At 45.1% G+C, this 27,509-nt stretch overlaps 1 protein-coding gene across 2 annotated transcripts in view; it reads left to right on the forward strand.

The window, feature by feature from the left end:
• The window catches only part of LOC143807520 (uncharacterized), a 62,058-nt gene that overhangs the window by 17,318 nt on the left and 17,231 nt on the right, over window positions 1-27,509 (forward strand). For both annotated transcript variants that reach the window (XM_077289141.1, XM_077289142.1), the window contains exon 2: window positions 15,892-16,362. In XM_077289141.1, the coding sequence (XP_077145256.1) occupies window positions 15,913-16,362 (450 nt within the window). In that variant the 5' untranslated portion in view covers window positions 15,892-15,912. The remainder of the gene's footprint in view (window positions 1-15,891; window positions 16,363-27,509) is intronic.

Below are 27,509 nucleotides of genomic sequence, written 5' to 3' on the forward strand. Positions count from 1 at the left end.
TAATACACTCTCACGCCTAGACTTAGCATTGGGAACAGAGCATATTCTCCCTCTAGTGGAAAAGGTGGAGTACTTGCCCAGAGTATTGTCAGATCATTCGCCTCTGATGCTGAAACTCTGTCTCCTGCCCAGACTGGAAACTACCCTTACTAGGTGGTCCATGAATCCCTTTTGGTTGCAAATTATAGACACAAACTTGATCACGTCAGCTCTTCAAAACTATTTTACAGAAGATAATGGCTCTGTGGTGCAGAATTCACTATGGGACGCTATGAAGGCCTGCCTGAGGGGAGTTTTGATACAAGCCATAAATAGATCCAAGACTAAAACTATTCAATTTGGGGAATTCTTGCAGGATAGGGTTAGGGTATGTGCACACGTTGCGGATTTGCCTGTGGAATTTTCTGTGTGGATTATGCATCTCTTGTTAGAAAACGCAGGTCAAAATTTGCTAGTTTTTTATGCGGATTTGTGTGTTTTTCCTGCGGTTCTGTGCAGATTTCATGCGTGCAGAAACGCTGCAGAAAGGCACAAAGAAGTGACATGGTCCTTTTTTTAATCGGCTGCGGATTCCGTGCAGAATTTTCCGCACCATTTGCACAGCATTTTTTTCCCATTGATTTACATTCTACTGTAAATCACTTGCAGTTCTGCAGCTTTTCTGCGTGGAAAAAATGCTGCAGATCCTCAGGAAATCCGCAACGTGTGCACATAGCCTTAGAATCACGGAAAATAAATTTGTCTTATCAGGTGCAGAGGAGGACCTAATGACTTGGAAAGAGGCGCAAAAGGCATACTCAATGCACATTACAGAGAAGTCCTAGAATATACGTCATATTTTCTATGAAGAAGGGGAAAAGGCAGGGCATTTATTGGCTATGATCGCAAGAGCTCAAATAGGAGCTTTAAAAGACAAGGAATATGCAATGGTTAATCAGCCAGATCAAATCTTAAATATTTTCAAGGAATTTTATCAGGACTTATACGGAACCAAAATCCATGTTAGCAGAGAACAAATCCTCACTTATCTGGAGAAAATTGATTTTCCAGCTATCTCTGAGGCAGATCAAAAATAGCTGAATAGTCCCTTGCAATTAGAGGAGCTACAAATGCCCACAGCATCAATGGCCAATAATAAATCACCGTGGTTGGATGGGTTCCCTGTGGAACTATACAAGAAATTTGGGGATGCATTATTACCTCAATTGTTGTGCACCTTACCGGAGTCAGCTAAGGAAGGCAATCTGCCCCTATCAATGAGAGAAGCAGTCTTTATACCCAAACCGGGCAAGGATCCATTTCTTCCTGATTCCTATAGGCCTATATCTTTGCTTCCTACGGATATTAAAATTAAAAGTTCTGGCCTCCAGGTTAAATAACATAATATCTAATGTCATGCACAGTGATTAATCGAGCTTTATGCCCGCTAGGTCTACAGCCGTAGATTATTTCTTAACCTCTTTCTGACCTTGGACGGGATAGTACGTCCGAGGTCAGATACCGCGCTTTGATGGAGGGCTCCGGCGGTGAGCCCGCATCAAAGCCGGGACTTGTCAGCTGTTTTGAACAGCTGACATGTGCCCGCAATAGCGGCGGGTGAAATCGCGATTCACCCGCCGCTATTAACTAGTTAAATGCCGCTGTCAAACACAGACAGCGGCATTCAACCGGCGCTTCCGGCCGGGCGGCCGGAAATGAGCGCATCACTGACCCCCGTCACATGATCGGGGGTCAGCGATGCTTCTGCAGTGTAACCATAGAGGTCCTTGAGACCTCTATGGTTACATGGTTACTGATCGCCGGCAGCTGTGAGCGCCACCCTGTAGTCGGCGCTCACAGCACACCTGCATTTCTGCTGCATACGGTGGTGCCGTAAGTGAGAGCACCGGAGCTCATCAGCTGATGAACTCCAGTGAACTCCCTTACGGCAGCTCAGTGATACACTGCAGGAGCGATTACCTCTTTTCAGTATATCGCTGGTGGCCGGGTAGAGCAGTCTGATGTGACTGTTCTTCACGTGAGATCGCTGTGGGACACTCATGTGAGTATATGGTGGTTTATTATTTTTAATTTTTTTCTACGAGATGAGGGCATCGGGGATTTGGTGTTAGGTGAGTATAATTTTTTTTAATTATTTGAATATGTATGCAATTAATTTACATGTTGTGTGTTTTGTTTTTTTTAAGTGTGAGCACAGGCGTCGGCTGACGAGACTACTTCTCCCATCAGCTACTCCTGCTATCACTGTTATCAGTGACAGCAAACCGAGTCTGATGGGAAGAGTAGGCTCATCAGCTGAAATATGAAAATTGAATTGCATTACCGCACTAGAAATATGAATCATTGAGAAAGCTTAGCGCATGTCACCACCTCGCGGCCCGGGGCACCTACTTTCTCTTCCCCACCTGTTCTTACCTCCTCCGGTCCTGTCCTGAGCCAGCAGGGTCACGCTCCGGTCGTCCGCCGGCGCTCCGGGGTCCATCCCTGCAGACATGCTGCCCGGGTCCTTGCTCCCATGTCTGCTGCACTTCCTCGTTCCTCTCCCTCTCCAAGGGAGTGCATAGGGGGCGGGCAGGCCAGCTCTCAGGCTTCTTAAAGGGCCTGCCCGTTCCTACTCACTGCCCCTCCTCCCGGCCTATCACCTGCAGGCTGGAGGGATAAAAGGATCTCAGTCACTCCTGGACTCCGCCTGGGCAACTTCTATTATCCTGAAGTTGCTGCTCCAGGTCTGCTCCTGCTATGCTTACCAATCCAATTTGCCTGCCTTACTCTGTGTTCCTTTTTCCCTAGGATCTTGTCTGGCCTTCTCTGCATCCTGAGTCCTGGATCCTGTACGGTTCCCTGCAGTCTTCAGCCTGCTTCCTAGTTCCACGTTCTGCCCTGTTTTGTCAGTTCATTTCTTCCCAGCCTCCTAGGTCGGTTTAACACAGGTTTCTGCTTCATCGGACCCTCTATTGGTGGTCAAGGGGAAATCCCTGTATAGGGGTCACTCCAAGCCTTGGACTCCTTAGAGGCACCCTGGTGTTGTGGTCCTGTGGCCCTCCTTTGGGGTGTCTCCCCTAGTATTTGTATTACTTTACAATAAAGCGTTTGAACCTGCTCTCTTGGTCTGGCTCTCCCTTCCTGGTATCAGCAACCGCTGTATTGGCGGTCCAGAGGGTCCACCCGATAGACCCATCTGTAGGGCGTGACAGATTTTACCCAGGCCATGGACCCCACTGATGCCAGGTTCGATGCTCAGAGGGAGCTTGCTAGTCTCCCCCAGAGCCAGGAACAGGTTGTTGCGTTCATGCGGACCATTGAGGCCCGTCTAGGTTCCCCTCAGGGGGTGGATGCATCTTACTCCTCTCATCTTGCAGATCTACATCAAGAGCTGGATCAACAGGGACGGATACAGACCCAGATGCTGGAGTACATGACGTTTGTGGATGAGCGGCTCTCGAATCTGCAGCGGTCTCCTCCTGCCCCGGTTGCTGCACCCGTGTTGGATCCCGGTGCCGTAGGAGGCGTCTTCTCTTCCCCTCGTCTCTGCAAACCTACCAGGTACTCTGGGGATCCAAAAATGTGCAGGGGTTTCATCAACCAATGCCAGCTGCATTTCAGGCTTCTCCCTCATCAATACCCTACGGATGTGGCGAAAGTGGCTTTTCTGGCATCACACCTGGAGGGCGAGGCTTTGGCCTGGTTCAACCCACTGCTGGAGAGAGAGGACCCCATTGTATCCGATCTGCGGTCCTTCTTGGACACCTTCCGGAAGATCTTTGATGAGCCAGGTCGAGTGGCTTCGGCCACAGAGGAGTTGTTCAACTTACAGCAAGGTACTCAGTCGGTTGGCCAATACGCCATACAGTTTCGCACTTTGGCTTCGGAGCTTCGCTGGTCTGACGAGCCCCTGATCGGTGTCTTCCGGAGAGGGTTATCCAGTCGCCTGAAGGACGAGCTTGCCGTACGAGACCTTCCCGGTACCCTGGACGAATACATCTCCCTTGCCGTCCGGATGGACCGCCGCCTACAAGAACGCACCAAGGAGAGAACCCAGGAGAGAAGACCACCTCGATTGGCACCCTCTTTTCAGAGGCCCCTGTTACCAGGTAACGCCTCGTCTGCCGAAGCACCCGAACCCATGGAGGTGGATCGTCTCCGGCTGAGTCCCCGGGAGCGTGAGGAGAGAGTCGCCCGGAGGTTGTGTCTCTATTGTGGTGGCTCCAACCACTTCCGCCGGCAATGTCCCAGAAGACCGGAAAACTCCTCCACCTAGGACAGGTAAGAGAGGCCATCCTAGGTGAGAGTGATACCTCTCTACCGTTAACTGTTTCCATACAGGTGAAAGTCGGTGACAGGCGGTTCTCAGAGTTGGCGTATTTGGACTCGGGATCTGCAGGTAACTTTATTCAGCGAGACATGGCTCTCCGCCTCGGCATCCCTATACACCCCCTACAGCATCCCCGCACCATCACCTCCATTGACGGGAGACCCCTACAAGACTCCGTTGAGGGCATTACCAGTGAGGTGGAGATTCAGATCGGAGCTCTCCATACTGAGAGGATTGCCTTTTACGTGTTACCCACTCTCTCCCCACCTTTCATGCTCGGTCTGCCATGGCTGCGTATGCATGAGCCAGTCATAGACTGGCGAAGTGGGGAGGTCCAGCGTTGGGGTTCGGACTGCCATAGCCATTGCCTGCTGTCCGTCCGGCCTATCCGTTTGCCTCCCTCACCTACGTCCTTGCCTGGACTTCCGGAGGCCTACTGGGCATATGCGGATGTCTTCGATAAACGAGAAGCAGAGGTCTTGCCCCCGCACAGGCCTTATGATTGTCCCATCAATTTGGTTCCAGGTGCTTCTTTTCCTACAGGACGAATCTACCCACTGTCCCCTGCTGAGACTCAGGCGATGTCAGAATACGTCACAGACAGCTTGGCCCGGGGATTCATCCAGAGGTCCACATCCCCTGTTGGAGCCGGGTTCTTCTACGTGAAAAAGAAGGACGGGTCTTTGCGTCCTTGCATTGACTACCGTGGATTAAACGCCATCACGGTAAAGAATAAGTACCCTCTGCCTCTTATTCCAGAACTCTTCGATCGGCTCCGGGGAGCCCGGATGTTTACCAAGCTGGACCTGCGAGGGGCTTACAACCTTGTCCGCATCCGGGCCGGTGACGAGTGGAAAACCACCTTCAACACCCGTGATGGTCACTTCGAATACCGGGTGATGCCCTTCGGACTGTGCAATGCACCAGCCGTTTTCCAGGAGTTCGTGAACGACGTCTTCCGTGACTTGCTGTACGTATGTGTTGTGGTATACCTAGATGACATCTTGGTTTTCTCCCCAGACCTACCCACACACAGAAGAGACGTCCGACGAGTTCTCCTTCGATTACGGGAGAACCGCTTGTACGCCAAGTATGAGAAATGCCTCTTCGAGCGGTCTTCTCTGCCGTTCCTTGGATACATCGTCTCTGACTCTGGGCTGGAGATGGATCCTGATAAAGTGTCGGCCATCATGAACTGGCCTCGGCCGGTCGGGATCAAAGCCATCCAGCGCTTCTTGGGATTCTCCAACTACTACCGGCAGTTTATCCCGCACTTCTCGGATCTGGTCAAGCCCCTCACTGCACTCACACGCAAGGGAACACTTGCTAATGGATGGGCTCCAGAGGCCGAGTGCTCCTTCCAGGCACTCAAACGGGCCTTCTCCTCCGCACCAGCCCTGCACAGGCCCGTCGCTGAGAAGCAGTTCTTTCTGGAGGTGGACGCATCCTCCACAGGTGCCGGGGCCGTCCTCACGCAGAAAGCCGCCTCCGGACGTATGGTCTCTTGCGGCTTCTTTTCGAAGGCCTTTTCCCCCTGTGAGCGGAATTACTCCATTGGTGACCGTGAGTTGCTTGCCATCAAAATGGCCTTGGAGGCGGTGCACCCGGTGGTGATCTACACCGACCACAAGAACTTGGCCTATCTCCACTCTGCCCAGAGGCTCAATCCTCGCCAGGCCCGTTGGTCTTTATTCTTTGCTCGGTTTGACTACCGTCTTCATTTTCGTCCCGCAGATAAGAATGTCAAGGCTGACGCCCCTCTCCCGGTCTTTTCTTACCGACGATCATTAGGAGGAACCTCGTCCCATCATCGATCCATCCAAGGTGATCATGGTTGCACCGCTCCGACTGTCGCAGGTACCCCCAGGTAAAACACTGGTGCCTGAACCTAATCGAGAACGCATCCTTCGCTGGGGACATTCCTCCTTACTAGCCGGGCACGCGGGTCTGACTAAGACCCTACAGTTGATCGGCCGGTACTACTGGTGGCCTGGGATGCGTCAAGAGGTGACAGACTACGTCTCTGCCTGTTCTTCCTGTGCCCGCAACAAGACCCCCAAACGGCTTCCCGCCTGTCAACTCTTGCCCTTGCCTATACCATCAAAACCATGGCAACACATTGCGATGGACTTCGTCACGGATCTTCCTGCATCCTCAGGGAATACTGTCATCTGGGTCGTGGTGGACAGATTTTCCAAGATGGGTCACTTCGTTTCTCTGCCTGGTCTTCCTTCGGCACCCAAGCTGGCCGAGTTGTTTGTTCAACATATCCTCCGGTTGCATGGGTTACCCTCCAACATTGTTTCCGATAAGGGAGTTCAATTCGTTTCCCGATTCTGGCGGTCTCTCTGCAGGAAACTCGATATTGCCTTGGACTTCTCTTCGGCTTATCATCCACAGTCTAACGGACAGGTGGAACGGGTAAACCAGGTGTTGGCAGGTTTTCTACGGCACTTTGTCAACGCACACCACGACAACTGGACATCCCTGCTGCCTTGGGCGGAGTTCTCGTACAATAATCATGTTGGTGAGTCTTCACGTAACACTCCATTTTTTATTGTATATGGGCAGCACCCGAGGATCCCGACTCCCTTGGACATCGCAACTACCAATCCTGCAGCAGAGGCTGTGGCTCGCGACTTCGCCAACATCTGGAACAAGACTCGTGTAGCTCTTGAGAAAGCATCCCAGCGTATGAAGGACCATGCCGACAAAAGAAGACTTGATGCCCAGATGTTTCAACCGGGTGACAAGGTATGGTTATCAGCCAAGTACGTCCGCCTTAAGGTGCCCTCCTTCAAGCTCGGACCTCGGTACATCGGACCGTTCGAGGTGTCCCGGAGACTCAACGATGTGTGCTATCGGCTACTACTGCCTCCTTCTCTGCAAATACATAATTCTTTCCACCGTTCCCTCCTCAAGCCTGTGATCCTCAACCGCTTCTCCCAGGATCCGGGAGAGCGTCCTCCTCCTATCTCGGCCAATGACGAGTATGAGGTCAGTGCCATTCTGGACGTGAAGAAGAGAGGGCGTGCCACATGGTACCTGGTCGACTGGAAGGGGTTTGGTCCTGAGGAGAGGTCCTGGGAACCGGAGGGCAACATCCATGCTCCTCGTCTCCTACGTCGGTTCCTTGCCAGTCGCCGCCCGGGGGGGCCTGGAGGGGGGGGTACTGTCACCACCTCGCGGCCCGGGGCACCTACTTTCTCTTCCCCACCTGTTCTTACCTCCTCCGGTCCTGTCCTGAGCCAGAAGGGTCACGCTCCGGTCGTCCGCCGGCGCTCCGGGGTCCATCCCTGCAGACATGCTGCCCGGGTCCTTGCTCCCATGTCTGCTGCACTTCCTCGTTCCTCTCCCTCTCCAAGGGAGTGCATAGGGGGCGGGCAGGCCAGCTCTCAGGCTTCTTAAAGGGCCTGCCCGTTCCTACTCACTGCCCCTCCTCCCGGCCTATCACCTGCAGGCTGGAGGGATAAAAGGATCTCAGTCACTCCTGGACTCCGCCTGGGCAACTTCTATTATCCTGAAGTTGCTGCTCCAGGTCTGCTCCTGCTATGCTTACCAATCCAATTTGCCTGCCTTACTCTGTGTTCCTTTTTCCCTAGGATCTTGTCTGGCCTTCTCTGCATCCTGAGTCCTGGATCCTGTACGGTTCCCTGCAGTCTTCAGCCTGCTTCCTAGTTCCACGTTCTGCCCTGTTTTGTCAGTTCATTTCTTCCCAGCCTCCTAGGTCGGTTTAACACAGGTGTCTGCTTCATCGGACCCTCTATTGGTGGTCAAGGGGAAATCCCTGTATAGGGGTCACTCCAAGCCTTGGACTCCTTAGAGGCACCCTGGTGTTGTGGTCCTGTGGCCCTCCTTTGGGGTGTCTCCCCTAGTATTTGTATTACTTTACAATAAAGCGTTTGAACCTGCTCTCTTGGTCTGGCTCTCCCTTCCTGGTATCAGCAACCGCTGTATTGGCGGTCCAGAGGGTCCACCCGATAGACCCATCTGTAGGGCGTGACAGCGCATAAATTGGCCAATTCATGTGTACCTGGCAACCACATTTCTCTTTTCCAGGTCCTATCACTGGTAATCCTCTCTTTTAGTGCGGTAATGCAAATCAGTTTTCATATTTCATGTTTGCAAGCTATGGCACTACAGAGTGCTGCCTTATTTATTTGATTGTATATGAGTTGGTGACTCTAGGTAAGCACTGTTGACACCTAGTCTATGTTTGGATGTGACTGTCAGTTTTTTGAAATTTAAAACCTATCCATTAGTAATCCCATAGTGATATTGTATAAAAACACCTGCATCAGCTGACCCAGCAGTACTGCAGTAACATCAGATTGCCAGCGGGGAAAGAAACTGACATTAACCCCCGATGGTCCAAAAGGAAAAAAAGTTTTAACCTGAGTGGAACCAGAGCTGCCACAAATCCAAATATGGATCATGGCAGACAGTCTGCATAACATTACCTCGGGTCACAGTCACGCTGGCATCTGACAGCATGATCCCGCAGCGCTGTGACCGACGATCTTCCTGGCGGTAACATTACCACCGATAAGAACTATCGTACCGGTGTTTCCCAAGCTATCACACAGATGACCGTGGGAAACACCATAGGAAGCCATTAAAACGCAAAACAAAAGCTCAATAAATCTGCAAACATTTTTATACCTGCGTTATTGCTGTGGATTTGACTGACTTAACCCCTTCCCGACCTGTGACGCCACGTAGGCGTCATGAAAGTCGGTGCCAATCCGACCTGTGACGCCTATGTGGCGTCATGGAGGGATCGCGTCCCTGCAGATCGGGTGAAATGGTTAACTCCAATTTCACCCGATCTGCAGGGGCAGGGGGAGTGGTACTTCAGCCCAGGGGGGGTGGCTTCACCCCCTCGTGGCTACGATCGCTCTGATTGGCTGTTGAAAGTGAAACAGCCAATCAGCGATTAGTAATATTTCACCTATGAAAATGGTGAAATATTACAATCCAGCCATGGCCGATGCTGCAATATCATCGGCCATGACTGGAAACCCTGATCTGCCCCCCGCCACCGCCGCAGATCTCCCCAGTCCTCCGTCCTGTGCTCCGCTCCCCTCCGTCCTCCTGTCCGCTCCCCCGTCCTCCTGTCCACTCCCCACGTGCTCTGATCCCCCCTCATACTTACCGAGCCTCCCGGTGTCCGTCAGTCTTCTCCATGGGCGCCGCCATCTTCCAAAATCACAGCGAGCAAAATAAAAAAAATAGTATATGAACCCCCCCTTTATCACCCCCATAGGTAGGGACAATAATAAAAATAAAGAAAATGTATTTACTTTTATTTTTACACTAGGGTTAGGGTTAGAATTAAGGTTAGAATTAGGGTTAGGATTAGAATTAGGGTATGTGCAGTACACATTCTGCGGATTTCGCTGCGGAACCGCAGCGTTTCCGCAGCTGCGGGTCCGCAGCGGTTTCCCATAAGTTTACAGCACATGGGAAACAAAATCCGCAGTGCACATGCTGCACATGCCGCAGCATGTCAATTCTTTGTGCGGATTCCGCTGCGGGTTTACACCTGTTCCTCAACAGGAATCCGCAGGTGAAATCCGCACAAAAAAACGCTGTAAATCCGCTGTAAATCCGCAGGTAAAACGCAGTGCATTTTACCTGCGGATTTTTCAAAAATGGTGCGGAAAAATCTCACACGAATCCGCAACGTGGGCACATAGCCTTAGGGTTGGAATTAGAGTTAGGGTTGGAATTAGGGCTAGGGTTGGAAATAGGGTTAAGATTAGGCTTGTTGTTAGTGTTATGGTTAGGGTTAGGGGTGTGTTGGGGTTAGGGTTGTGGTTAGGGTTGGGATTAGGGTTGGGATTAGGGTTAGGGGTGTGTCGGGGTTAGGGGTGTGTTGTGGTTAGGGTTGTGATTAGGGTTAACGCAAACGCAATGTGACGCCCGCAGACCATTCCATCAAAGTCTGCATTTCTAAACGTCACTACTTCCCTTCCGAGCCCCGACGTGTGCCCAAGCAGTGGTTTACCCCCACATATGGGGTATCAGCGTACTCAGGACAAAAAGGGCAACAAATATTGGGGTCCACTTCTCCTGTTACCCTTGTAAAAATAAAAAATTACTTACTAAAACATAATTTTTGAGGAAAGAAAAATGATTTTTTATTTTCACGGCTCTGCATTGTAAACTTCTGTGAAGCACTTGGGGGTTCAAAGTGCTCACCACATGTCTAGATAAGTTCCTTGGGGGTCTAGTTTCCAAAATAGGGTCATTTGTGGGGGGTTTCTACTGTTTAGGCACATCAGGGGCTCTGCAAACGCAACGTGACGCCTGCAGACCATTCCATCAAAGTCTGCATTTCAAAACGTCACTACTTCCCTTCTGAGCCCCGACGTGTGCCAAACAGTGGTTTACCCCCACATGTGGGGTACCAGCATACTCAGGACAAACTGGGCAGCAACTATTGGGGTCTAATTTCTCCTGTTACCCTTGTGAAAATAAAAAATTGCTTGCTGAAACATAATTTTTGAGGAAAGAAAAATGATTTTTTATTTTCACGGCTCTGCGTTATAAACTTCTGTGAAGCACTTGGGGGTTTAAAGTGGTCACCACAAATCTAGATTAGTTCCATGGGAGGTCTAGTTTCCAAAATGGGGTCACATGTGGGAGAGCTCCAATATTTAGGCACACAGGGGCTCTCCAAACACAACATGGTGTCTGCTAACGATTGGAGCTAATTTTTCATTCAAAAAGTCAAATGGCGCTCCTTCCCTTCCAAGCCCTGCCGTGTGCTCAGGAGAAATTGCCCAATAAACTTTAGGATCCATTTTATCATGTTGTCCATGTGGAAATGAACAAATTGAGGCTAAAAGAAATTTTTTGTGAAAAAAAAAAAGTATTTTCATTTTTACGGATCAATTTGTGATGCACCTGGGGGGTCAAAGTGCTCACTATGCATCTAGATAAGTTCCTTGAGGGGTCTAGTTTCCAAAATGGGGTCACTTGTGGGGGAGCTCCAATGTTTAGGCACACAGGGGTTATCCAAACGCGACAGGGTGTCCGCTAAAGATTGAAGCCAATTTTTCATTGAAAAAGTCAAATGGCGCTTCTTCCCTTCCGAGCCCTGTCGTGCGCCCAAACAGAGTGGTTCCCCCCATATGGGGTATCGGCGTACTCAGGACATATTGTACAATAACTTTTGGGTTCCAGTTTCTCTTTTTACCCTTGGGAAAATAGAAGATAATTTTTGTGACTAAAAAGTTAAATGTTCATTTTTTCCTTCCATGTTGCTTTTGCTGCTGTGAAGCACCTGAAGGGTTAATAAACTTTTTGAATGTGGTTTTGAGTACCTTGAGGGTGCAGTTTTTAGAATGGTGTCACTTTTGGGTATTTTAAGCCATATAGACCCTTCTAACTGACTTCAAATGTGAGGTGGTCCCTAAAAAAAAATGGTTTTGTAAATTTCGTTGTAAAAATGAGAAATCTCTGGTCAAATTTTAATCCTTATAACTTCCTAGCAAAAAAAAATGTTGTTTCCAAAATTGTGCTGATGTAAAGTAGACATGTGGGTAATGTTATTTATTAACTATTTTGTGTCACATAACTCTCTCGTTTAACAGAATAAAAATTCAAAATTTGAAAATTGCGACATTTTCAGATTTTTCGCTAAATTTCCATTTTTTTCACAAATAAATGCAAAAATTATCGACCTAAATTTACCACTAACTTGAAGCCCAATATGTCACGAAAAAACCATTTCAGAATCGCTAGGATCCGTTGAAGTGTTCCTGAGTTATCACCTCATAAAGGGACACTGGTCAGAATTGCAAAAAACGGCCAGGTCATTAAGGTCAAAATAGGCTGGGTCATGAAGGGGTTAATTGAAGTCAATGGGTGCAGAAACTCTTCAGAGACGCAAAAAGAATTGCATGCTGCAGAAAAAAATGCACTGCAAATACGGACGGAAATTTACTGATCATGTGCACAACACTTCAGGATTGTCAATGAATTACCTTTCATAAGGGGAAAAAAACGCTTCGTGTGCACATAGCCTTAGGGTCCACATGTTTGGCATTTCTGTTTCTGTAGCGATGAGAGCCCACCTAATTTACGGGTGCATGAGCTGGGTACAATGTGATAGCACTACAATGATAGTTTGCAATTTTCACTCCGCAACATCCATTGCTGGTTGTTTCTGGAAAAGACCCATGGAGTCAAAATCATCACTACAACTGTAGATAAAATCCCAAAGGGGTGTAATTTTCAAAATGGGGACAAAGGGGGGATTCTGCTCATCTAGCACTTGGGGGCTTTGTATGTGGAGTTTGCAAACTATTATCGAAAATTCTGCGCTTGAGGATGTCTCCTGTATAATAGTACTGCTTACCCATACGGCGAGACTTGTGAGGGACGTATCGCTATTTGCAAATAGTGCTCCCTCACTCCCGAGCCTCGCCGTATGACTAAACAGTACTATACAGCCACATATGGGGTATTTCTACATTCAGCAGAAATTGTGGGACACATTTTCGAGTCATTTTTTTGCCCATTTCCCAGTGTGAAAATATCAAATCGGGGGGGTTCTTCTCTTCTTGCACCTTAGGGCTCTGCCAATGTAACATGGCATGCTCAAACCAGTCCAGCAAAATGTGAACTCCAATATTGCGCTTCTTCCTTTCTGAGCTTTGCACTGTGCCTCAAAAAGTAGCTTTCAACCACATATGGGGTATTTTCGTACTCAGGAGAAACTGTACAACAAATCTGGAGTCCATTTTCTCCTGCTATCCTTGTAAAAAATAAAATATTTGGGGCTACAATAACATTTTTGTGGGGAAAAAAAGTGGTGTTTTTTTAATTTATTTTTTTATTTTGTGGTTCTACGGTATAAAGTTATGTGAAGCAGCTTGGGGGTTCAAGATGCTCATCACACATCTAGATTCATTCCTTGAGAGGTCTAGCCTCCAAAATGGTGTCACTTATGGTTTTTTTTTTTCACTGTTTAGGCACATCAGGAGCTCTCCAAACTATACACGACACCAGGAGACCATTCCATCAAAATTTACGTTCCAAAACTTCACTCCTTTTCTGAGCCTCTCCGTGAGCCCAAACAGTAGTTTACTTCCACATATGGTGTAAGCATATTCAGGAGAAAGTGTACAAAAAACTGTATGGTGCGATTTTTTTTTTTTTTTTTTTTTTTCCTGTTACCCTTGTGAAAATGCAAAATTTGGGGCTGACAAATATTTTTGTGGGGAATTTTTATTTTCACGGCTTAATATTCTAAACTTCTGTGAAGCACCTGGGGGTTTAAAGGGCCACTGTCACCCCCTCCAGCCGTTATAAACTAAAAGAGCTACCTTGTGCAGCAGTAATGCTGCATTCTAACAAGGTGGCTCTTTTAGTTTTTGGTTCAAGTATTCCCAAAATAAAGCGCTTTGAAACTTATCCAAAATACCTGTCTTTAGCCAGGGAGGCGGGTCCTCACTCCCCAGCTTGAACCGCTACTCTGCCGTCACTCAAATCTTCAGGGGCTTTCGGGCCGCCCCCTCCGCGCTTTTTTCACTTCAAAACCGGCGCCTGTGCTGTGTTTAAGCTCTGGCCGTCTGACGTCATACGTTGGTTCTTTCCCGGCGATTGCTAGGAGGAGGAGGAGGCACGATTAGCTGAATACAGTATACAGACGCTGTAAGGCGGGGGACCTGAGTGACAGGCTGACACACGCAGTGCGCATGCCCAGGAATCCTAGCCCCACACTGTGCATAATGCATAACACACTGCGGGGCTGGGATTCCCAAGGTGGGTGGCCGCAATGCCCGCACAGGCGCAGTCTGCAAGCCTGGCTGGGACGTCAGACGGCCAGAGCTTAAACACAGCGCAGGCGCCGGTTTTGAAGCGAAAAAAGCATGGAGGGGGCGGCGCCGAAAGCCCCTGAAGATTTGAGTGATGGCAGAGTAGCGGTTCAAGCTGGGGAGTGAGGACCCGCCTCCCTGGCTAAAGACAGTTATTTTGGATAAGTTTCAAAGCGCTTTATTTTGGGAATACTTGAACTGAAAACTAAAAGAGCCACCTTGTTAGAATGCAGCATTACTGCTGCACAAGGTGGCTCTTTTAGTTTATAACGGCTGGAGGGGGTGACAGTGGCCCTTTAAGGTGCTCACCCCACATCTAGATTAGTTCCCTGCGGGGTCTAGTTTCCAAAATGGTTTTTGGTTCCTCTCTTTAGGCACATCAGGGACTCTCCAATCGCAACATGGCATCCGCTAATTATTCCACCAAGTTTTACATTCAAAAAGTCTATTGGCGCTCTTTCCCTTCCAAGCCCTGCCGTGTGCCCAAACAGTGGTTTTTCCCCACACATAGGGTATTGGTATGCTCAGGTAAAACTGCACAACATATTTTGGGGTCCATTTTTTCCTGTTACCCTTGTGAAAATCAAAAAAAAATTGTGTCTGAAGTAAAATATTTGTGACAAAAAGTTAAATGTTCCTTTTTAACTTCAACATTCCGGAAATTCCTGTGAAGCACCTGAAAGGATAATAAACTTCTTGAATGTGGTTTTGAGCACCTTGAGGGGTGCAGTTTTTAGAATGGTGTAACTTTTGGGTATTTTCTATCATATAGGCCCCTCAAAGTTACTTCACATGCAATGTGGGCCCTAAAAAAAATATGAGAAATCACTGGTCAACTTCTAACCCTTATAACTTCCTAACAAAAAAAAATGTATCTAAAAAACTGATGTAAAGTTGACATGTGGGAAATGTTATTTATTAATTATTTTGTGTATCATATCTCTGATTTAAGGGTATAAAAAATAAAAGTTTGAAAATTGCAACATTTTCACAATTTTTGCTAAATTTCCATTTTTTTCACAAATGAACGCAAGTCATATCGAAGAAATTTTGCCACCATCATGAAGTACAATACGTCACAAAAAAATCTCAGAAACAATGAGATCCGTTGAAGTGTTCCAGAGTTATAACCTCATAAAGTGACAGTGGTCAGAATTGTAAAAATTGGCCTGGTCATTAACGTGCAAACAGCCTTGGGCAGTAAAGGGGTTAAATACGGATATATGAATAAGTTCTTATACAGTGGAGCTAGCTTGACGTGTTTGGTCAGGAGAGTGGACCATATCAGATGGACAAATCCTACAGACCTGGTCTATTGCACCAGATATAGGTATACTTTCTGCCTCTTGCATTGAAGCATTGTGTTTAGTGATAAAGTGTGTGCTGAGAAGAAGTATAAATGTTCGTCACATGAGGATAAAACGTATTAAAAACATGTTATATCACAAAAATCCAGTAAAAGTCAACATTTGGAAACAGGGAAGAAATGCTTTTCTGATGCGTTTCGAACACAATTGTATGTTACTAGTTGTAGCTTTTGGTGACTTGACTTTATAGTAGTCCTTGGTGACTTACACTGAGGCTATTGCTATCACAGACTTTTGTCCTGACCACAACTTTATTGTGGAGATCAAGGTCACTTTGGGAATTATATGTAAGCTAGGAAATTACTGTGGAATAACTGACATGTCTTTTAAAGTGGCAAGAAACCTTTATGTGTAAAATTAGTATTTCTTTGTTTTAATGTAGGTGATTGATACACAGAAGAAAATGTCGACAGAATGCCTAATGAACCCGGATTTCCTCATAGAGTTCATTGAAATGTATCGGTCTCTTCCATGCTTGTGGAAAGTTAAGTCCTCCGATTATTCCAACAGACAGAAAAAGTCAGAAGCCTATGAAAAATTACTAAGTCTTTGTAAGTCAGTTTGTCCGTCAGCGACTGTAGAACTTGTTAAACATAAGATTGCAAATTTGCGAACAGTGTTCAAAAAAGAATTAAAGAAAGTGGAGTCATCAATACAGTCTGGTGCCTCTGGTGATGAAGTGTATATACCCCGACTCTGGTACTTTGATCTTCTGAAATTTACTATAGACCAAGAAATTCAACCACAACCACAACCTGTATACCACTATCCAGAAGCATACGATGTGCGACAAGAAGAAGAAAACACAGATGACAGCCTAGAAAGTGCCGGGGAATGTGCAAACTTCTCCCAGGTAGGTGGCATCTGTTTTACTTTTGTTTTAGTGTCATTTAATTGTATGGAGCAATTTCTCAAATTAAGACTTAAGGTAAAAAAAATTACCTTTTTCTTTATATAAAGGAAATTATTCTGTATTGTTCTATCTACCCCCTTTAGAAACTATGGACTCTGTGATCGCTAGAATAAAAAGTCTGTGGCACTCTCACCAACACTTTGCATGTTTGACTTATGTTGGCTTGACTCTTAAAGTGAACCTGTCAGCAGGATTCCATCAGTGACCTGCCTCCCATTTTTACAAAGTGTTGGCTTTGAAAAAAAATTTTTACTTCAGCAAAGTGACGCATAGCATTTATCGGCAAGTGATAGATGCTACTGCGCAAGAACCATTTTGTTGGAGGAACAAAAAATGGCTGCAGCAAAACGGCGCCGCTTGCCCAGTAGCATCTATTGGCAAACGATACATGCTAATGCGCATGCCTCGTTGCCATTTTACTGAAGTTTTAATTTTTTTTTTCAAAGCTAACGCTGCCAATTTGCTGAAGTTTAAATTAAGTTTTTCAAAGCAAACGCTATTATATGCAGTATGTAAAATGGGAGGTAGGTCACTGAAGGATCAGTGACCTGTCATAAGCCCATACAGATGCATATGTAAGCAGAGCACCACATAAAGGGCTACAAATAAAGATTAAACAACAACCACAAGACGGATTTCATCAAGCAAGGTATCATTTTAATCACTATAACGGCGCAAACCTGAAACTGTAGTTTAAAGAGCACAATCCTGCTGACAGGTTCACTTTAAAATTAAAATATGTAGATATATTAGTAAATCTTAAATTAAAGGAGTAGCTAATGCTTGGTAATTATTAACCAACTCTGTCATTTTCCAGCAGTAAAAAAGTGTCAATTTCCTGAGATACAGATTCAAAGGTAACAACTGGAGATAAATTTATTTACCTGGAATTGAATTTTACTCAAATAGACAGAACATCCACAATTTTTAAGAATACAGATTTTTGTAAAGTTGCTAGTTTACAAAACTGAAACAAGTTAACTTTTGGCAGCCAGCAATCATTAAAAAAAAAACAACCTTATACTCACCTGTCATCGCTGTGTAGTCTTTGGTCACACCTGATCTTTTCCCCATTTCAATCTGCATCTCCTGGCCTGTTCACTCTAGGCCGGGACTTCTGGTCACGACCAGGCCTCAGAGGTCTCGGCGTGTCGTTTGTCATGATGTCACTGACATGCAATGCGCAGTGACCCTGTGGTTGATGACACGACAGCAGAGAGTTCTGCTCACTGTCCGCCGTCCTGTGCTCCGGGCTTTTATTCTGCCGTTATAGCTCTGGCCTGTTTACTCTGGGATGGTACTTCTAACTGCGAATTAACTGGCCAGGAGATGTGGCTTGCGATGAGTAAAAGAGGTGCCTCAGAGAGCCAGCCATGAGGCATCGGATAGCGCAGGGGACGGGCAGATGAGTATAAATGTTAATCGTTCTTAATCTGCAATTTATTATGCTTTGGAGCCTGAAGAGACCACATTGCATAATAAGGGACGACATTCAATTTGCAGATATTACCTGTAAATCGACTTTGCGCAATTTGTTGAATTCAAATTTTTGACAGATCTGATCACATGTAACAACAATGTGCCAACAGCTTAGGCTTTGGCTACAACTTTTAGCATCAGATTTACTAATATTACAATTGTGTTTTTATTGAAAATGTAATCAAGTTTACACATTAGAAAGTAGTGGAAAAAAATATATATTTTATGATAAAGGGAACCTGTCACCCCCAAAATCGATGATGAGCTAAGCCCACCGGCATCAGGGGCCTATCTACAGCATTCTGTAATAGCCTTCATGCTATCTCTGTCTCCAAGGTAATCTCCTCCTTATCTTAATCTATTCTTCCTAGAGTTCCTGGGTTAGAGAATACGAGTATTGTTTCCATCAAATTACTTTCTGTGGTGGTGTGCCAGCCATATCCGTCCCATTTGAGGCTTAAAGCAAGTCGTTCAGACAATCAACTTTTGCTGTATTGCCTATACCTTCAGGGCATTTGGAGTTGTTAGGTTCCAAAAGGTCTCCCATGATGCCTACCTCCTTTTGTAGAGTTTTCAGCAGGTGACAAGTTTAGGGTAACGTTCAAGGCAAGGATCTTTTTCTTTTTTTTTTTTGCCCCATTTTGGACTTTGATTTCCTGCTGTCATCATGGCTCTTCAGGTTGGGGCCAGAATTTGTGTTCTTTGTTACAGATGCCCTTGTACCACCCATAGCCTCCAGATAACGCTTTCCCAGGGTCTCCGCTTCCACCTGACTTCTCGGTTGTTTATTTTACCCTTATGACTATTCAGGCCACAGTTCTGAAGGCTTCAGGTCTTCCTGATTAGTTTGATCTGAATAGGATCAGGGCGCAAAGGCCTTAGACGCCACGTTTCGACCATTGCAATTGGAAGGCCAGGGCATGGCAATCTCATGAGTTTCATACAGACTGATCAGAGTGTTAAACTGAGAAACTCTTGTTCAGTTCAGTACATTTTTGCTTAGCAACAGATCATTGTTTAAGTTTTGGGTGTGTGGTCCATGTCTTTCTGTTCAGCTATGGTATTTTAAAACCGAAAAAAGAATATCCCTAAATCCTAAAAGAAAAAGACCAAAAAAGTGGTGCCCCTTGGTGTAGACTTAAAAAAATGTAGTGACTCAGAGTAAGCAGAACTGCTGAACTTAGTAAGATGTGCTTACCACCGGAACAGCTCCATCTGAGAAGTAAAGAGTGGGCCAGCTGCAGCTGTTCCTTGTGTTGGATATACACGATGGTAACCGCAGTGAATATTGCAGTGTGTAGAAGAAAAGCAAGGAACGACTGAGTGCTGTTGGAAAAGACGACTTATCGGTAGATGTTCAGTCATTTTATTGAGGCAGCGCGTTTCAGAACCGTACAGTTGCCTTCATCAGACCGTATGAATAAAGAGATACAGACAAACATACACTTGAGAATGGGAGCGATATGACATCTTCTTGATCCTTGACCTGTGATGAAGTTAAAATAGAGAATAGATGTTTAAATTCACATAGGCAAACACAGAATATCAATCATTAAAACTGATGGAGTAAGACAAGCATCTCCTATTTCTAATACCAAAATGTAAAAAAGGGTTTAAAAGGGGATCAGGAGGGGTCAGTGAGTAATATTATTGGGTGAATGATTATATGGTAACAAAACATCAGGGAGAAGCTGACAAACGGCTGATGATGTTGTGGTAAGTGTAGAAATGTAGTGAGGAAGCTGATTGCTGAAATAAGTGTCTGATCAGTCGGTGCAAGGGACAGAGCAAAGGAGGTCTAGACTGTGACTGCACAAGTGAGGGTTGCTATGGTAATAAGGAAGCTTGCAGCACAGCCAGCAGGAGTCCCAGAAGAGTGGCATATGTGTAAGCCAATGGAAGAGCAGTGAAGGTGGAGCTATAAGAACCTGAGGAAATAGGGAGAGAGAAAAGATTGCCAGAGAGGACAGACTGGAGGAGGAAAAAATACAAAATGTCACCTTAGTTTAGTGTAAGCTAAGTAGGCTGTGTTTGGTGTCATTTTATGAAATATTTAACCCCTTAGGCCTCTTTCACACTTCCGTCTTTGAGCTCCCGTCGAAATCCGTCGATTTTTGAAAAAACAGGATCCAGCAAATTTTTCTGCTGGATCCTGTTTTTTCCCACAGACTTGTATTAGCGACGAATTGTGACGGATGGCCAATCCTTTTCATCCGTCGTACAGTGGATCCGTCGGAAAATTGCTGTCCGTAGGGCGGGGACAACGCACAGGGGAACGTTTTTTCTGTACGTTGGAAAATCGCTCAGCGACGGATCCTGTGCAGATTGTAAAAATGGAAGTGTGAAAGAGGCCTTAGTGACAGAGCCAATTTTGTGCTTAAGACCAAGCCAATTTTTACAATTCTGACCACTGTCACTTTATGAGGTTATAACTCTGGAACGCTTCAACAGATTTAGCTGATTCTGAGTTTGTTTTTTCTTGACATATTGTAGTTCATGATAGTGGTAAATTTTTTTCGATATTACTTGCTTTTTTATGTAAAAAATGGAAATATGGTGAAAATTTAGCAATTTTCAAAATTTTAATTTTTATGGCCTTAAATCTGAGACATATGTCACACAAAATAGTTAATAAATAACATTTCCCACATGTCTACTTTACATCAGCACAATTTTGTAACCAAAATTTGTTTTGATAGGAAGCTATAAGGGTTAAAAGTTAACCAGCGATTTCTCATTTTTCCAACAAAATTTACAAAACCATTTTTTTAGGGACCACCTCACATTTGAAGTGACTTTAGGGGGTCAATGTAAGAGAAAAAACCCAAAAGTGACACCATTCTAAAAACTGCACCCCTCAAGGTGCGCAAAACCACATTCAAGAAGTTTATTAACCCTTCAGGTGCTTCACGAGAACTAAAGCAATGTGGAAGGAAAAAATGAACATTTTACTTTTTTCACAAAAAATTTACTTTGGAAACAATTTTTTTATTTTCACAAGGGTATCAGGAGAAAATGGACCACAAAATTTGTTGTGAAATTTCTCCTGAGTACGCCGATACCCCGTATGTGGGGAAAAGCCACTGTTTGGGCGCATGGCAGGGCTCAGAAGGGAGGAAGCACCATTTGACTTTTTCAGCACAAAATTGACTGGAATCAATGGTGGTGCCATGTCGCGTTTGGCGACCCCCTGATGTACCTAAACAGTGGAAACCCCCCAATTCTAACGCCAACCCTAACCCCAACACACCCCTAATCCCAACCATAACCCTAACCACAAACCTAACCCCAACACACCCATAACCCTAATCCCAACCATAACCCTAACCACAAACCTAACCCCAACACACCCATAACCCTAATCCCAACCCTAATCACAAACCTAACCCTAACAAACCCCTTACCCTAGCTCTAACCCTAACTTTAGCCCAACTCACTTTAGCCCAGCTCTAACCCTAATGGAAAAATGGAAATAAATATATTTTTTTATTTTATTATTTTTCCCTAGCTAAAGGGGTAATAAAGGGGGGGTTTATTTACATTTTTTTTATTTTGATCACTGTGATTCATCAAAATGAACCAATAGGGAAAATTTCCTATTGCTGCCAGTCGGCAGATCTCGGCGGGCAACTGCGCATGCGACCGCCATTTTCTCCCGGAATAAGATGCCGGCAGCCCGGGTGACTTCATGGTGAGATGCCTGGACACCAGAGGTACCGGGGGGTAATTGGGGGACCCTATTTCTATCTCCTCTGATGTGCGATCACATCAGAGGGGAGAGAAATTAAATTGAAAATCTGACTTTTTTTTTGTAGTCGCCGTTATACCGTTAATAACAGTGATCGCAACACCGGGGTTGGTAAAAACCGACCCGAATCATGTTCTCTGGGGTCTCAGCTAACCCCCGGTAGCTGAGACCCCGGAGAAATTCTGATGCTGGGAGGCGCTATACAGTCAAAGCTCAGCGCTGTTAAAAAGCGGCGCTGTGGTTTAAGAACCCTTAACTGCCGCCGTTAAAAGGCATATCGGCAGTCGTTAAGGGGTTAAATCATATTCCAAGGCTCATTAAAGGATCTATAGCAGAGGTCTCAAACTGCATTCCTCGAGGGCCCCAAACCATGCGTGTTTTCAAGATTACCTTAGCATTGCACGAGGTGCTGTAATCATTATGTGTGTAGGTGATAATTTAATCACCTGTGCAATACAAGGAAGTCCTGAAAACATGACCTGTTTGCGGCCCTGGAGCAATGCAGTTTGAGACCTCTGGTCTATAGTGACTTATAGGATACTTCCAACAGGGTGGCGTTAGTGTTCTAGGCCTCTTCCTTTCTGAAGCTGCAAGTTGCATATTATGTGTTAATAGTAGTGATGAGCGAATATACTTGTTACTCTAGATTTCTCGAGCATGCTCGGGGGTCCTCCGAGTATTTTTTAGTGGTCGGAGTTTTAGTTTTTATTGCCGCAGGTGAATGATTTACATCTGTTAGCCAGCATAAGTACATGTGGGGGTTCCCTAGCAACCAGGCAACCCCCACATGTACTTATGCTGGCTAACAGATGTAAATCATTCAGCTGCGGCAATAAAAACTAAATCTCCGAGCACTAAAAAATACTCGGAGGACCCCCAAGCATGCTCGAGAAATCTCGAGTAACGAGTATATTCGCTCATCACTAGTTAATAGCTCTGGAACGCGTCAACATACTCCAGTGATTCTGAGACTGTTTTTTTTGTGACATATTGTACTTCATGTCAGTGGTAAATTTTAGTCGATATGATTTGTTTGTTTTTAAAAATGTAAATTTTTTTTTAAATAAAAATGTTGCAATTTTCAAACTTTGTACATTTTTATGCTCTTCAACCAGATAGTTATACCACACAAAATAGTTAATAAATAACATTTACCACATGTCTTCTGTACATCTGCATCATTTTGTAAACATTTTTTTTGTTAGGAAGTTAGAAGGGTTAAAAGAATATCAGCATTTTCTCACGTTTCCATAGAGATTTACTAAACCATTTTTTTATAATATAAATCAGTGAAATATTTGAAAACAAACAAAACCATTTTTTTAGGGTCCTCATCACATTTGAAGTGACTTTGAGGGGCTTATCTGACAGAAAAAAAACAAACAAAAAGTGACACCTATTTGAAAACTGCACCCCTCAAAGTGCTCAAACCACATTCAATATGTTTATTAACACTTCACAGGAATTAAAACAATGTGGAAGGAAAAAGAAACCATTTAAACTAGTTCCAACAAAATGTTTCCTTAGCCCCAAAATTTTCATTTTCCCAATGGTACTCAGTAGAAACTGCATAACAAATTGTGGGGTCCATTTTCTCCCGAGTACCCTGATACCACATATGTGGGGGAAAACTACTGTTTGAGCGCACAAAGACAGAAAAAGGAAAACAATAAGGCATATTAAGCCAATATAAAACAAGTAAATGTTTATTAAATACAAAGATAAAAAATACACAAATACAAGAAACAGATAAGCCAGAAAATACAAAAACAGTATGTGAAGCAGCCAGGAAAGGCACTACACCACACAGTAAAGACTGCCAAAACACAATGGTAATATAAAATGCTAGCTATAATATGTTTAATGCATATAATATCCAACTGAAAAATTAGCACAAGTGGAAATGAGAGACTGATAAAAAAAAAAGTTATATTGAAAAATACAGCATTGTAACTCAAATAGACAGTGACTAACAAATAGAGTGTGGTAACTCACGGATGAGCAGTGGGAGAGCACAAGGGTGGCTCTCGCCTGTCACTCTCTTATGGGACAAGGTGATCTTGCGTCTGGCACCCTCCTCTCTCCCTAACTTGTTATCCTCCTTGTGCCTTAATGAGGAAATTGCTTTCTTTCCTTACGCGCTCCACTTCTCTTCTCCCTGAGAGGTTCTTTCACAATTTGACGTCATAGCTGTGCAGCCCTACCTGTCTCTCTGATATCTCCGTTAAAATGTTTGGATGCCTGGTCATCCAGGTAGGCCTTAGCAGAGTTCTCACTGCCATTGATCTCTGGTTTTGATTTGCCTTTGCAGAAGATTGGGCTAAGCCAGGGCACCAGCTGCTAGGCTTGGCCCAATATTAGCCTCTTGGGTCGTGTGTCTCTTCGCATCTTTTTTTCTATCCTATAGGGTTGAACCTTAGTTTTCAGTCAACATCTTTGAAGAGCTCTTACCTTTTACATCAGCAGACACAAGTCTTGGCAGAAGGGTGCTGTAAGCATCAGTTGCTCGGGTGGAACCTGAAGATTCTTCTAAAATATTCATTTTCCCACCCTAGGGACTACTTTGAGAGGTGCATGGTTTCCTGTGTCCCCAATAAAGCATCCGAGTAAAGAGGATTTTTGGTTCTCACTGTAAAATCTTTCTTGTAACCCTCTTTGTGCGACACAGCATTCTCCTTTGTTTGGGTAGTCTTTGGTTTGGTTATCCAGGCAGGAGAAATTGTTGCCTGTTGATTAAGAGCTGAGGTTTTTTTTTCTTTTAAGATGTATTCTTAACCCCTTAGTGACGGAGCCAAATTTTTGAAATGACCAGTGTCACTTTCTGTGGTAATAACTCTGAAACACTTTAACAAATCCCAGTGATTTTAAGATTGTTTTTTCATGAAACATTATACTTCATGATAATGGTAAATTTAGGTCAATATGTTTTGTGTTTAGCGTATATACTCAAGTATAAGCCTAGAATTTCAGGCTGAAATTGACCCCCTCGGCTTATACTCAAGTCATTCCCAGGCGTCGGCAGGGGAGGGGGAACGGCAGCTGTCTAATCATACTCCCCTGCTCCTGGCGCGGTCCCTGCAGGTCCCTGGTTCTCCGGGCGCTGACAGCTTCTTCCTGTATTGAGCGGTCACATGGTACCGCTCATTACAGTAATGAATATAGACCCGACTCCACTCCCATAGGGGTGGAGCTGCATATTCATTACAGTAATGAGCGGTACCATGTGACCGCTCAATGCTGGAATAGCTGTCAGCGCCCCGAGTACCAGGGACGTGCAGGGACCACGCCAGGAGCAGGTGAGTATGACGGGGGCAGTGCTCGATATTCACCTGTTAGTCGTTCCACCGTCGGGCGCCGCTCCGTCTTCCGCGTCCTCTGCAGTGACGCTCAGGTCAGAGGGCGCGATGACGCGATTAGTGTGCGCGCTGCCCTCTGCCTGAACAGTCAGTGCAGAGGACGCTGAAGACACAGCGGCGCTTGGCGGTGGAACACGGAAGGTGACTATAGCAAGTGCCCGGGGGCCTGAGCGACGAGAGGTGAGTATGTCTTTTTTTTTTTTTTTTTTTTTTTTAATCGCAGCAACAGCATATGGGGCATAATAGTCTATGGAGCATCTTATGGGGCCACAATCAGCATTTGTGGAGCATTATACGGGGCAAATGTCTCTATGGAGCATCTTTTGGGGCCATAATCAACATTTGTGAAGCATTATATGGGGCATATTTTAATATTGAGCATCTTATGGGGCCCATCATGAACTGTATGGAGCATTATACGGGGCAAATGTCTCTATGGAGCATCTTTTGGGTCCATAATCAACATTTGTGAAGCATTATATGGGGCATATTTTAATATTGAGCATCTTCTGGGGCCCATCATGAACTGTATGGAGCATTATATGGGGCTCCTGATTCAATATGGATATTCAAAAACACTTAACCTACTGATGTCTCAATTAATTTTACTTTTATTGGTATCTACAGTTGTGGCCAAAAGTATTGACACCCCTGCAATTCTGTCAGATAATACTCAGTTTCTTCCTGAAAATGATTGCAAACACAAATTCTTTGGTATTATTTTCTTCATTTAATTTGTCTTAAATGAAAAAAAAGAAAAAGAATTGTCCTAAAGCCAAATTGGATATAATTCCACACCAAACATAAAAAAGGCTGTGGACAAAAGTATTGGCACTGTTCAAAAAATCATGTGATGCTTCTCTAATTTTTGTAATTAACAGCACCTGTAACTTACCTGTGGGACCTAACAGGTGTTGGCAATAACTAAATCACACTTGCAGCCAGTTGACATGGATTAAAGTTGACTCAACCTCTGTCCTGTGTCCTTGTGTGTACCACATTGAGCATGGAGAAAAGAAAGAAGACCAAAGAACTGGTTGAGGACTTGAGAAACCAAATTGTGAGGAAGCATGAGCAATCTCAAGGCTACAAGTCCATCTCCAAAGACTTGAATGTTCCTGTGTCTACCGTGCGCAGTGTCATCAAGAGGTTTAAAGCCCATGGCACTGTGGCTAACCTCTCTAGATGTGGACGGAAAAGAAAAATTGACAAGAGATTTCAACGCAAGATTGTGCGGATGTTGGATAAAGAACCTCGACTAACATCCAAACAAGTTCAAGCTGCCCTGCAGTTCGAGGGTATAAAAGTGTCAACCCATACTATCCGTCGGCGTCTGAATGAAAAGGGACTGTATGGTAGGAGACCCAGGAAGACCCCACTTCTTACCCCGAGACATAAAAAAGCCAGGCTGGAGTTTGCCAAAACTTACCTGAAAAAGCCTAAAACGTTTTGGAAGAATGTTCTCTGGTCAGATGAGACAAAAGTAGAGCTTTACGGGCAAAAGCATCAACATAAAGTTTACAGGAGAAAAAAAGAGGCATTCAAAGAAAAGAACACGGTCCCTACAGTCAAACATGGCGGAGGTTCCCTGATGTTTTGGGGTTGCTTTGCTGCCTCTGGCACTGGACTGCTTGACCGTGTGCATGGCATTATGAAGTCTGAAGACTACCAACAAATTTTGCAGCATAATGTACAGGTCCTTCTCAAAAAATTAGCATATAGTGTTAAATTTCATTATTTACCATAATGTAATGATTACAATTAAACTTTCATATATTATAGATTCATTATCCACCAACTGAAATTTGTCAGGTCTTTTATTGTTTTAATACTGATGATTTTGGCATACAACTCCTGATAACCCAAAAAACCTGTCTCAATAAATTAGCATATCAAGAAAAGGTTCTCTAAATGACCTATTACCCTAATCTTCTGAATCAACTAATTAACTCTAAACACATGCAAAAGATACCTGAGGCTTTTAAAAACTCCCTGCCTGGTTCATTACTCAAAACCCCCATCATGGGTAAGACTAGCGACCTGACAGATGTCAAGAAGGCCATCATTGACACCCTCAAGCAAGAGGGTAAGACCCAGAAAGAAATTTCTCAACAAATAGGCTGTTCCCAGAGTGCTGTATCAAGGCACCTCAATGGTAAGTCTGTTGGAAGGAAACAATGTGGCAGAAAACGCTGTACAACGAGAAGAGGTGACCGGACCCTGAGGAAGATTGTGGAGAAGGACCGATTCCAGACCTTGGGGAACCTGAGGAAGCAGTGGACTGAGTCTGGTGTGGAAACATCCAGAGCCACCGTGCACAGGCGTGTGCAGGAAATGGGCTACAGGTGCCGCATTCCCCAGGTAAAGCCACTTTTGAACCATAAACAGCGGCAGAAGCGCCTGACCTGGGCTACAGAGAAGCAGCACTGGACTGTTGCTAAGTGGTCCCAAGTACTTTTTTCTGATGAAAGCAAATTTTGCATGTCATTCGGAAATCAAGGTGC

The sequence above is a fragment of the Ranitomeya variabilis genome, chromosome 2, assembly GCF_051348905.1.
Source record: "Ranitomeya variabilis isolate aRanVar5 chromosome 2, aRanVar5.hap1, whole genome shotgun sequence".
NCBI classification, from domain to species: Eukaryota; Metazoa; Chordata; class Amphibia; order Anura; family Dendrobatidae; genus Ranitomeya; species Ranitomeya variabilis.